Source organism: Colletotrichum higginsianum, chromosome 5, assembly GCF_001672515.1.
Source record: "Colletotrichum higginsianum IMI 349063 chromosome 5, whole genome shotgun sequence".
NCBI lineage: Eukaryota > Fungi > Ascomycota > Sordariomycetes > Glomerellales > Glomerellaceae > Colletotrichum > Colletotrichum higginsianum.
The window spans coordinates 4,365,321-4,377,521 of record NC_030958.1 but is presented as its reverse complement, the minus strand read 5'-3'; the positions used below and the strand labels follow the sequence as shown (position 1 = coordinate 4,377,521).

The following is a 12,201-nucleotide window of genomic DNA, read 5'->3' as shown; positions in this document are numbered from 1 at the left end:
CGGCAGGGTGATAGACCACAGCAGCGAGCAAGTATGGCACTTCTTCTCCAAGTCTCTGTCTGGTGATGCGACTGGAGACAAAGATGTTGTGAAAGAAGGGGGTCGGCGGGCAGCCGAGAAGTACTGACCAAAAAATGGGAGGGATATATTCTATGGAGACCGAGAGAGCCCGGGCGAAAGATGGAGAGAGCAGAGGAGAACAATCAGCAATGAAGGCCCAGGGGGGGGATGGGAATGTGCCAAACATTGAAGGGTGGGGAGGGCCCATAGTGGAGGGAAGGATGATTCTGGAGGGAGAAGGCCCACTGGGTACGGTATGGGATACGTCTGTCGGCCAAGCCCGCGATGTCATCCAGTCTTCTTTCTTTCTCTATTCCCCAGACGCCCCTCTTCTTTTTTTTCCCTTCGCCGCAAAACAAGGTACTATCTATCTACCTTGAACCTTGGCCGGATTCCCACTTGCGGCTCTTCCTGTCGTTCTGCTCCTTTCGCCGTGATTCTCTCAGGTCCCTATTATAGCACGCCAGACAACACAACACGACACGACACGATACGACACAAACACATCACAATACAAGATCGGGTGTGACTGCTGTTGAATGAAGAAGCTTAATGTGTGCAGCGATTCTGGCTCCTGGCCAAGTTTCTCGCGTGAGCTTTTCAGGTCCGTCCGTCCTTGCAGAAACATGAGATCATCCCTCGCTCAATGGACCAGCAATGCGGGGGAGCTAAAACGAATAAAAGGGGACTAAGAAAATACGGAGAAGCTGGAAGCTTGGGGCTCGAGGTGGTGGCACACACTAACACCAGCGGCGGCCTACCTAAGTGGAAGGGTTTAAAACAAACTGCCAGCTTACTGCGGGCTGCGTCGCGTGTACCTCAGCTTGACCCCTCACACTCACCCCAACCGGCCACCTCTTCCTTGCATTTTGTTGGGACGTCACAGACCTCTGACGATGGATGGTCACGTTCAACAAGTCTCCTGCCTACCTGCTGGCTTGTTCATGTCGTGCTCCCGACGACCGCCCGAACAGCTTCCGTGTCATGCGAGTCGGTGTCTGGCGTGTCTATGTATGTATGTTCGAGACGCCGAGGAGAAAGGACCTTGTCCGCGAACCCGGGTTGATTCGTCGCCCGCCGTGCCTCCGGGCAAATGTCAACGGCGCCGCAGCTGATTGATTGGGTCGGCGCCCGGCGTTTTGCGTCAGGCTGTGTTGTCTCGCCTCTGCCGCTGCAGTTTGCCTGCATCAGTGCTGAAGACTCGGCGTGGTCTGAATAGGTACGTCAGGAACGTGCGTCATGTTCCCGAAGTAGATGGCGCCCAACCACTAGCCAAGCGCCGCCACAAAATGCCTGATTTCAGGATCGTCCCTAGACTAGAAGGATGAAGCCATTGCAGATATGTTAGTTGGAGGAGACCTGTCATGTTGGCATTCTATTTGGCACGTTTCAATGATTGGTCGCCCAGTCAGCTAGTGAGCGTGGCTCTCCAGACTCTAGGAATTGGACAGCATTCAACGCGGAAAAGCCCCCCCTCCCCCCCCAAAGACAACTGTGATGGTCAGAAAATACCCGGCTTCTGTTTACCCGTCCTTGATGAGGAACTTTCTCAGACATTTCAGCCTCATAGCGAACCCCTTTCTTTATCCTGATAACACTGCCAAACTACTCACAGTTCACGTATTTGCCTGCTTAGACGCAAGGTACGACGCCAACAGCTAGACTTAACATACTTCGGATCTAGCCAAGAGGAGGCGGCCGAGCTTTCTTTGTAGAGGCGTTTCAGGAAGGTAATAAAAGCGTATCGTTCTCGCAGCATCACAGCAGAAGACTATAGGGACTCTGTAATTGTCATGGTATAAGATGAGCTTAAACACCAACCGTGAACCAAAAAAATCGTTTGTAAGTTAGTAGGCCCGTTCGAACCTGCGCCCCCTGTTGAAGGGTATTTAGTTAGGACTGAACCAGACCGCTTGACTAAACGTCTACCGGTCGGTGAAGTCCTAGGCCACATACCGGAAAGAAGAAGTCTTGCTCCTTCCTGGAGGGTGCTGTTGCCACCTTGCCGGTCTGTAGCCCATGGGACGAAAGCATAGGGACCGTTGGTTTAGGCAGCTACGCAGTTGAGTTTTATTGCAGGGTCTTATTGGCATATAGACTATAGTGTAAGACGGGTAACTCTGATGAAGAAGCTTAGAGTTGAGGTTATCCCCAGATCCTCATTAGCAACAAGCCTACATGACAAATACCATACAGTCAAATGTAGACGACAATTATATCGATATATCACCACGTACTCTATGGGAGACAATACTCGCACTCTGAACCATTTTGCCCTTCAATTTAGCTCCCAGGCCGTACTACGATACACTGATACCTGTGTACGAATAAGTTTGTAGACTCTTCGGTCAAGGTACTTGAGTTATTGAGTAATAGGGAAGCCAGCACAACTAACAGCACTTCGATTACCTACGATTTCGAGCAGACTTTTCCGTGTGGGGGGTGTAGTGACCGAGAAAGGCGAAGCATTGGATCTTAGCGTCCGGAAATTCGGCGCCGATGCCCGGTGGACTGTCGGGGCCCCGCGCCGATGCCTGGCCAGGATCGGATTACGTGCCCGGCCGAGCAATCGGACAGTGTCCACTCATATAAGCCGCCCTTTCTTTTTGCGAGACCTTCAAGCCAAATCAGCACTTGTTCGGGTGTACAGAGAAAGTTCCGAGCGCCCAAGTAGTCTTACGCCATAAAAACAGGACGAGGATTCTCCTGCCGCCACCTCCTGCTATCCTGCCGCCAGTTCCCATCAATGCCAATGTCAAAGGATCTCCGAATGACCCAACAACTCTTCTGGCTCTATCCTCCCAGTATGATCAATTCTGGTGACGCGAGATTCCTCCAGAGTTCAACGACGTAGGCGGCAGACGTAAAGAGCTTCTCTTCGCAAGGAGTGCTGCTGGCAGCCGCGGACCATGTACTCCGTCACGCGAGGTCGAGGACGAGAGAGGTTCAAGGTCTGGATAAACATCCAGTGTGTGAAGCATCTCTCGATCCACCAAACATCCAATTCTCGGTCTCCAACATGCACTGCCGCCGTCAGAGCCAGCGCGCACAACCATAATCCCCCCCTCGTTTACGACTGCTGCCTCCCCATCCTAGAGCATCAAGAACAGCGCTAGGGTAACGGGTTGTTGCTTGCATGACCAGGCCGCCGCGGCCGAGCGCTTTGGGTTGCGTCCGATATCCTGTGGTGCATTGAGCATAACATGGGTGCATGAGCCACTCCGATATCTGCTGCAACATTGGCGGGGGCGGGAAGGACCAGACGCCTGGACTCTCGCAACCTTGCTTGTGTTCAAGACAGCTCGACCAGGAACTTTTTCTCCGCCCCCCCCTCCCCGTCTGGTGGGTTTATCAAAACAATGAAGAGTCGTCGATCTGGTCTCCTCCTTCCCGGTGCTGTCGTGCCGCCTTGCTCGGGCCCTTCTCCCCGGATCAAACTCGCATTGATCTACACAGGGGATGGGCAAGGGAGGAATATATGTGTGTGTGTGTGTCTGTGTGTCTGTGTATGTGGGCGTTTGCGAGCTTGCTAGAACAGACGGTCTCCAACTTCCAAGTGCTTCCCCATTTTCCGTTGATGGGGGCATCCCTGCGTCGGATGAGTGATCAACATTTGACTCCGTGATGAACTCAGCCCTCTCGAACAGGGTGGAGATGCGCGTGTGGTGTCACTGTGGCCCCGGAGTCATCATTTTACACACAAAACGCATGGACGCGGTGGGTTCTCCTGCTTGGATCTCGACGTGGCTCCGACATGGTTTGTTCCCTACAACTACGCCACACCCGCTAAACATTGCCCATCCTTGTTGCCTTCTCGCTGCTGTGGATATCGTCGCTAAATGTCTATCAAGCTGTCCTCCCCGGTCTTCACCATGTCATCCTTGGCCCGCTGGATGACGTCGACCCAGGTGGGCGGCCGGCACCGCTCCTTCGCGAACAGCTCCTCGGCGTCGAGCCCAAACTCGAGGAGGCTGTGCTCGTCCGTCCACTCGCCCATGCCCATGAGCCCGATGGGGATTTTGCCCAGCGTCTCGGGCCCGGCTTCGCCGCCGGCGCCGGCCTGGTCGTGCGGCACGACGTAGCCCGCCGGGACCGTGACGCCGGGGAGCCCACAAAAGTTGCCCATCCACACATACTCCATTGACCGGATAGTGCGGTCGCCGTCACTCACGCCGTGGGCCAGCTCGCCCTTGCTCACGATGGGCCAGCCCGCGCAGGCGGTCGTTGGGGTGACGATGATCATGCCGGGGTACTCGCGCCAGAGATGCGCGAGGTGCGACATGAGCAGGCCGCGGAGCTTCTGGGCCAAGAGGTAGTCCATGGCGGACGTGACGCGGCCGATAGCAAGCAGGATACGGTTCGCGGGGGTGAGATTCTTGGTCTCCGGAAGCAGGGCGGCGCCGTCGGTAAGGACGGTCATGGCGTGCGCGAACTGGCCTTCGACCAAGAACGGGATGTCGATCGGGACGGTGGTGTATCCATGGTGCGTGACCAGCTTTGCAATCATGGTCCGGCATAGGCGCTGGATGGCCGGATCCGCCTGCGCGAACCACGCCTCAGGGATGCCGAGGATCTTGCCGCGCTTCTCGCTGGGAGAGCACATGAATGGAGACGCCTGGATGAAGTTGGAGTCGGGATGCGGGGCGCCAATGGTCTCAAAGTAGGTCGCGAGGGACTCGATATCCGCGGCGATGGGTCCATTGACTGCGCAGCTGTTGCTGTGGTTCGGGCAAGGGTGGAACGAGACCCGGCCGTGGGTGGGCTTAAGGCCGTAGACACCACACATGGACGAGGGGATGCGAATGCTGCCGCCACCGTCACTGCCGAGTGCCACGGGGACCAAGCCCGTCGCAACTGCGTATCCGGCCCCAGAAGAACTTCCACCCGTGTAGTAACCACGGTTATAGGGATTGCGAGGTGTCCCGTAGATTGGGTTGTTTCCGGTTGTGTCTGGTGACTGTCAGGTTACGGCCCTTCCTTGGTCTCGTGGTTGTTTACTCACCGAGTCCAAATTCATGCATTGACAGCTTCCCAAGAACAACGGCTCCTGCGTCTTCCAGCTTTTTCACGCACCAACTTGTGATCGACTGGCCAGGCTCGGCCTCGGTAGTGTAATCGTTCCTCGAGCCAAGGCAGGTCCGGTATCCGTCGATCTCGTACTCGTCCTTGACGGCAGTGGGCACACCATCAAGAGGTCCCAATGAACGCCCCTCTTTGTACCGCTTCGTAGATGCCTCAGCGGCCGCCAAAACTTGAGCGACTTTGGTATCGAACCACGCGATCGAATGCTCGCCCGGTGGGTTCGTGTCGCGGCGAATCAAGGGCAGAATGGCTCGAGCTACGGCAAGTGGCGTGATTGCGCCTGACAGATACATCTCATGATAGTCGTTGACGGAGTAATACTTGAATGGGTGTGGCCTCGACTTCACGGTGCTTTCGCGATGGAGAACGGCTGGGTCTTTGGCCTCGTCCGTCGGATAGGGCAGGACAGTTGGATCGTAACGGGGCTCGGCATTCTCGATGTGCTTGCGGATTTTCCTGATACTTCCGAAGCCGGCGTTGCTCCAGATGAAAGCGCGTACGAACCACACGCATTCCATACTGTATCCGGTCAGTATATCCAGGCGTTTCAGTTTGGTCAGAGGTACGACTTACACCCATGCTGCTAAGACCAAGATCCAGCCTCGAAGAGGCGGGTTGCTTTTTCTGCCATTGTCGTATGGAATAGTTGGTCTGTTGCATTAGTTATTAGTGAGTTGTCGAGACAAGGTCAGACAACGTAGAAGGGAACAAGCAATCGGTGATGTGCGCATCGCGGGACGAACGTGCGGCCAACGCCGACAAGCTTAAGACGAAACAACTTACCCAGGAATCGGCAGAGGGTAGTTTATGAATTTTTTGCGCGTCTCGGTACTCATGATGGGCCGCCTGGAGACAATGTTAGACAGTATATTGGATCCCAACCCGGCTTGTTGCTCAAGTCTGGGTTGTATGTCGGATTCTGTTTCAAGAACGCTGCTGATGGATTGCGCTGAATGAGACATGTTCCTGGCGCCGCGTCCGAGGAGGGGTTAAGCACAAGGTTATATAGGTTTGTGTCGAGCTTGCGTCGGAAACAAGAACGAAGGTCGATGCGCTGGGATGCTGCCGCCAGGACCTCCCTCGTATGAGAAGACTGGGCACGACCATGCAACAGATTTGCGCCTAGGCTCCCCGCTCGTCGAGCCCACGAACGACTAGGCCAAGGAGGTCTGTCACCGGGAAGGGCCGCCGTTCGGGATGTTACTACACAGAACGCACCCGTGGCGATGTCCCGTTTCGCTGATCTAAGTTCTAGCCGGGTTCCAACGGTCGAGTCGACCTAAACGTATCAATGCGTCTGCGTTTCGAATTCTTCCTTTGTTCCAGTAGTTGATGTAAAGATGGCCTGGCCTGGCCCTGTTTGGGTACAGATGTTTGTCGTCGGGATCCTCGGTCAGGCGAAGCAGTTCATCCCTGTCATCAACCGTGCAACCCTGCCTTGCCTTGCCTTGCCTTGCCTTGCTGGAAGTGGATGAGGTGAGGAGGTGAGTGTTTATGTGCGGTGATTATGCAGGTGAGCTGAGCTACCTTGAGCTACGGTACTGGAAATGACCAGACGGAACGGGATGGACGGCAGAGCTTGTCTCTATTTAGATATTTGGCTGACGAATACATGCAAGCGCCCTCTCCCCCCTTCAAGGATATGAGGCAGAATCATACAGGCGACGCATCTCAATAGTCTTCCATGCAGAACGCAAGAGGTTCTTCAGTCGGCCACACGGGTAGTGAAACAAGCGTGGAGAACTACATCACGCCAGCCATGCCTTGACGGAAGATGCCCCGAATAATAGATTGAGCACTAGCTCGATTGTCCCGCAGATGGAGTTGCTTACCGACCCGCGGACTGCCGGCCTCCAGGTACCTGGAAGGCAGACGGACTCCGTTGGTGCATCTTGGACGCCAAAGTTGCAGTCACCTGGCAAAGGAACCCGCTGTCTCGTCCTAACCCGCTAGGCGGGCCACTGATGTCGTGCCACGGTTTGAAGAGGGGGCGAATGAGTGCGTGTGGGTGAAGTCATCTGTCACCTGAGGAGGTCCGCATTGAGCATTTGAGGATGGAAGAATAGAGGGCTTGTCGCTGCACCGAAAGCCCGAATGACAAGCAAGATTGTTTTCCACTTCAGCCACATGACCCCACAATATGCTTCGGCTTTTTCAACTGCCATATTCCAACCACGAGTCAGCCACATGCTCCCGATGAGTGCACGTGCCATTGCTGAACTAGCCCGCAAGCCACAGTCAGGCTTCTATGACCAACGCGGGGGGAGGGGGGAGAGGTATGAGTCCAGCCAACAACCGAATCGCAATGACAGATTACCTCACTATCAGCCCCCCTTTCCCACCCTTTTCTTTGTTGAAAAAGAGAAAGTTGAAAAAAAAGAAAAAAAAAGAAACAGAGACCGGGCGCACATGCACACGACCCCTATGAATCATCGTCATCATCAAACGCCTGCTTGACTGCGTGTCTGAGCACCTTAGCGCCTGAGACCCTTCATTCAGGCGTTGACGAAAATCGACGCCATCGCAGTCAGAAGGGAAAAGAGGAAAGAGAAGAAAAAAACGCCCCGCATCGTCGTCATCACCTCTATCGCGTCAACTACTTTATCTTCAACGATTTTCAAACGCCTGCAGTGCACTTGGCTGCCGTTGTGCGCCTCCTTCGTATTTGCATTGTCTTCGGTCATCAGACATTGCGACTCTGGCCGGCCCAAACCACTGGTTGCTCCCGACCAAATCTAGAGCGAGATCTTTGTTTTACTTTCTCCTCAGTATGATTAGTGAGCCCATCTGGATTATCCCACGACGATATCTCGAACCTTGAAGCCTTAATCTGTTCGATGGCGACATCAAAACTCGACGACTTGGTGGTGAGTGTTGACTCGAAAGAACTTGCCAAGGTCTTTGTCGATCTCCTTACTCAGCCTCATGCGCCGATGACATCACGAGCGAAGCCGTACCAAATGGCTCGCTACAACAACGACGTTCGCGCCTGGGTGAGGCTTGAGAGGTGCCGTATGCTAACATCAATTTAATAGGCCGAGTTCCCGCTCTTGGACCCAACAGTCGTTATCGCAATCGCGAGTGAGGTGGACCTCCACGATGCAAGTCAGCTTGGCGAAGTCCGAGGCATGCTGCAGACCCTCGCGCAGAATGTCTTGGTCGAGGAGGCAAGCGGTTTCAATGCCAGTGGTGTCCCTGATACCTCCGGGTCCATCGATGGGGCAGCCGACGCGCAGGATGGCTCTACCAACACCACCGAGGGGCTGCAACCAAAAGATTCCGATTCTTTTAGAACGGCGCTGACGAGCCCGCCACCCTCGGAACCTGATTATGATGTCCCACGCATCAAGACATTTGACGGAGACTCGGACCAAGAGAAGGCTCTGCAGCTCCAAGAAATGTTTTCCGACCTGAAGATGCATGACGTGAACTTTGCTCTCAAGAAAGCCCAGGGTGACTTCCAAACAGCCCTGGAGACCTTGCTGAACATCCAATTCCTCGAGTCCATCGGCGAGAGACCTAAGGGCATTGATGGCTTCTTCCAGTCTGAAATCTCACAGAAGCCTTCTGGAAAAAGAAAGGGCAAGGGGAAGAAACGAAGGGACCTGCGCACGGATTTGTCGTCGAGCTCCAGCAGCACTCCAGAGGCCTCGCCCGTGAACGTAGACAATGAGAGTATGTATAGCCTGCCAAGTTGATGATGGCACATGACTGACAATGTCTAGGAATCGAAAGGATTCTTTTCATCGTGGAAAAGCTTGAGTTACCTTTTGAAGAGGTGTCAGACGTCTTCGACGCACACAAAGGGTCAATGGAGCTTACCATCATCGAATTCCTGGACCGGTACATCAAGCAAGGTGTTGGGGTATGGACCGCCGAAGACGATTACCGCAAGCAACGTGTTCAAGAGCTCAAGAAGCAATACCGGCATATCCCCGAGCACTATCTTCCCCCTCTCGACGAAGTCACGCGTGGCGACCATCAATGGACCGAAGAGGTTGCTGTCTTGTTGAACCGCTACTTCGGCAAGCTGCCGGCAAAGCGTCTGGAAATTAGCTACAAACTCGCGCCTCTGACGAGCACCGAGCTGGAGGGTTCGTCGGAAGGCTGGCAAAAAGTGCCCTCACCCAAGACATCGGTCATGTCGCCAACTGGGCATACGCTCAGCACGCCCGCCCTCTCTGGCCATCTTTCAACCACACCCCTTTCTTATCGGCAAGCAATGGACACGGCGAGCGTATATCGCGAGGCCAGCAACCACTCGTACAGCAGCGCGGGGCAAGTGTACAAGAAAGGACATCTCTACAGACAGGCAGCAGGATACTATGCTGAGCGTGGACGTGAGGAGGCGCGCAGTTTTGCCAAGGCCAAGAGTGTTGCTGCCGACATACATGTTGCGAGCACCAGCTCGGCCAACGAGATCGACCTCCACGGCGTTGAGGTTGCCGACGGCGTCCGAATCGCGCGGGAACGCGTCTGGGACTGGTGGAACAACCTGGGAGAGTACAGGGCGAGGAAGGCCCAGGAGGGCTTCACGATTGTTACGGGCCGGGGCCTCCATAGTGCCGGAGGTGTCTCACGACTGCGACAGGGTGTTATTGCCGCCCTCGTCAACGATGGGTGGAAAGTGTCGATTGGGACTGGAAGCTATCGGGTAACGGGTCGCCGGTAGTGCGTTCTGGCTGACGAGGTGTCCTTTGCCAGGGGGAGAGACACAGAGAGAAAGAGAGGGCATCGCTTGCTCCCATCAGCCATACGTATCAGGACTTGGCGGCGAGACACCCGGAGACTTTCCCGGCCAGGCAACAGCATTAAACCCTGGAACCGCATACCCGTCGCACGGAAGTGGCCCGTTTGGATTATGACGAGACGGAGCTGCTGGCGGAGGGAAAGACAACAAGTCTTGGGAAATAAAGACTGTATGATTCGCGGTAATCAGCGACATTGCATTGAGAGGAGGAGCTTGGAAGCGACAGACGCCTCACGAGAACACGGCCGAAATAATGAAACTGGACTCCGTCTAGAACCGTTTCTAAGATCATCGCGGGATCTCTCAACAACGTCAGGCGGCTTTCAATTGGCCGTCACTCAAATACAACAGATAGCACAACTCGAACACCGGACCACAACCGATCAAAGGGAACTTTGTTGCCCATCACTACCATTCTCAACGATGTTCAACTATCCTCAACTATGCAGCCTCCAAAGTATTAAACTACGCACATTGTGAATCAATCGCACCCCGGCAGCCCTTCTCTACCCCGGCCAAAAGGTCAAGGGGCCCAGCGCTGCCGCAGCCTCCGCACCATCCACCGCCGACCAATCACATATCAGGCCGGGGGTGAGGTTGGTTGCGACTTTCTGAAGTGCACCAACATGTGTTCAGGTGGATCTCCAGGCACCCGAATTCCGGACAACGTCAGTGGACGAGCGAGGATTTGGCGATGCCGCAAGGCGGAGCCCGGGCGCGCCTGTGGCTCTCTCTCTCTCCTTGGAGACAAGGGTGAGAGGGTCGAACCTGTTGTTTACTATCCGTATCCGAGTCGAGTGGACGGACGTAGTAATCTTTCTCCTTTTGGAAACACGCCAAACCCGACTTTCAGGAGCGCCTACTGTTTCAACCCCTCCCTCGTATTCTCGCCTCTCTCCCGCCCGCTGTCATGCCATGAGATGGAGCGCGCTCCGGCTTTCGTATAAAACAACTTCCCCTTGACCACCTCCCACCGTCGGATGACTCTCGATGCCCTCCGACTCGCTCAAGTCAGACACCGCCATCCACTACCCATTCCTGTCGTTCCAGGACAACACGAACCAGCCGAGCTACGATATCACGTACGATCTCCCCTCGACAAAGTGTCTGGGCACCTTCCGGACCATGGCGACGGCCTCCCACTCCCCGACCGAGAACCGGCCACTCAACCCCAACGTCGTATTCCCACCGGCTTCGCTCAAGTCCCGCGTCTGCTCCGACTCCTCCCGCGACGGGAGCGGCTCGCCCAGGGCGTTTGCGCGGCTCACTTTCAGCTTCGTCCGGGCGCTGCGCGCCGTGGCCATCGCCTTCGCCATCAGCCTCGTCGTCGTCAATTGCACGACCCAGAACCCTTACTATAGGGTCTCGGCTCTCTTCATCTTCTTCTTCGTCGCGCAGCTCATCTGGCTCGTCCTCGCCCTGCTGACCCAGGGCAACCGCCGTCGCCGGGACCATGGCACGTGTTTTACCGTCGACTTCGGATTCGTCGAGTGCATCTTCAGACGGCGGGGCCGCGATAGCGATGACGACGGACACGAGCGCGACGGCGTGCTGAGCTGGTTGGTGGACGACGGCGGGAAGCAGAGGAAGATCAAGAGCCTGGTCTACACTGCCGTCGACACCATTTTCGCCATCATCACCTTCACCCTTGGCGTCGTTGCTACGAGCAATCACGGACTCTGGTACTCGGAACACCACGTCCCCGTTGCTGTCCTTGGTATTTTTGTTGGGTATGTTTCTTTACGGCTCTCAAACAGACGCCTCCTTCTATGACGGTTACTGACGAGCACAAAGCGTCTTCGAAGGCGCCATCGCGATTTCTCAGCAATTCGCCATTCTGAAGAGCGCCAAGATCCAGATCATGTGGGACGAGGATGAGGAGACGGACCTTGGCTCGCACAAGTACCGCATCCGGCTGCCCCAGAGTCCTGAGCAGAGGCATGCCGCCATGTCTGTCACGGCGTAGTAAGGACATGCAGTACGCAAGTTCAGACATGATCCAGGTGCTGGCCCAACCGCTATGACAAGGTATGAGACGACCATGAAGGCCACTAAGCTAGACAGGCGCATCTTTGTGGGAACGGAGGAAATGGGGAGCATGAATGCCACGACACAAGAGAAGAACGAGTGCTCTATCCGGGGTTTGTACCCGGGGATTCGATTGCTTGAAATTAGCATTGCGCAGGGCGCAGTACCGTGCATGCCCATCCATCTAGATGTTCTTTAAGTCTATAGAGCGGGTACCCCGGCCACCCCGTCCCAATTTACACATCGTGTAACATGCGTAAAAAGAAACATTCATCAGCCGT

The 12,201-nt window shown here is 55.2% G+C and overlaps 3 protein-coding genes across 3 annotated transcripts; 2 read left to right on the top strand and 1 right to left on the bottom strand.

The window, feature by feature from the left end:
- Positions 1–3,895: 3,895 nt before the first annotated feature.
- On the bottom strand, positions 3,896–6,104 carry CH63R_08177 (Amidase; the record flags this gene model as incomplete). The annotated part of the gene is made up of 4 exons (XM_018303151.1): positions 3,896–5,010; positions 5,063–5,661; positions 5,716–5,793; positions 5,926–6,104. 4 exons carry the CDS (start codon positions 6,102–6,104, stop codon positions 3,896–3,898), a joined length of 1,971 nt encoding a protein of 656 aa, XP_018157929.1.
- Positions 6,105–8,102: 1,998 nt separating this feature from the next.
- CH63R_08176 (Smr domain-containing protein) lies at positions 8,103–9,814 on the top strand (the record flags this gene model as incomplete). The annotated part of the gene is made up of 3 exons (XM_018303150.1): positions 8,103–8,135; positions 8,178–8,817; positions 8,868–9,814. 3 exons carry the CDS (start codon positions 8,103–8,105, stop codon positions 9,812–9,814), a joined length of 1,620 nt encoding a protein of 539 aa, XP_018157928.1.
- A 1,068-nt stretch (positions 9,815–10,882) lies between these two features.
- On the top strand, positions 10,883–11,858 carry CH63R_08175 (smr domain-containing protein; the record flags this gene model as incomplete). Its single annotated transcript, XM_018303149.1, has 2 exons — positions 10,883–11,622; positions 11,687–11,858. The coding sequence occupies 2 exons, from the start codon at positions 10,883–10,885 to the stop codon at positions 11,856–11,858; spliced, it is 912 nt and encodes a 303-aa protein (XP_018157927.1).
- Positions 11,859–12,201: the final 343 nt, after the last annotated feature.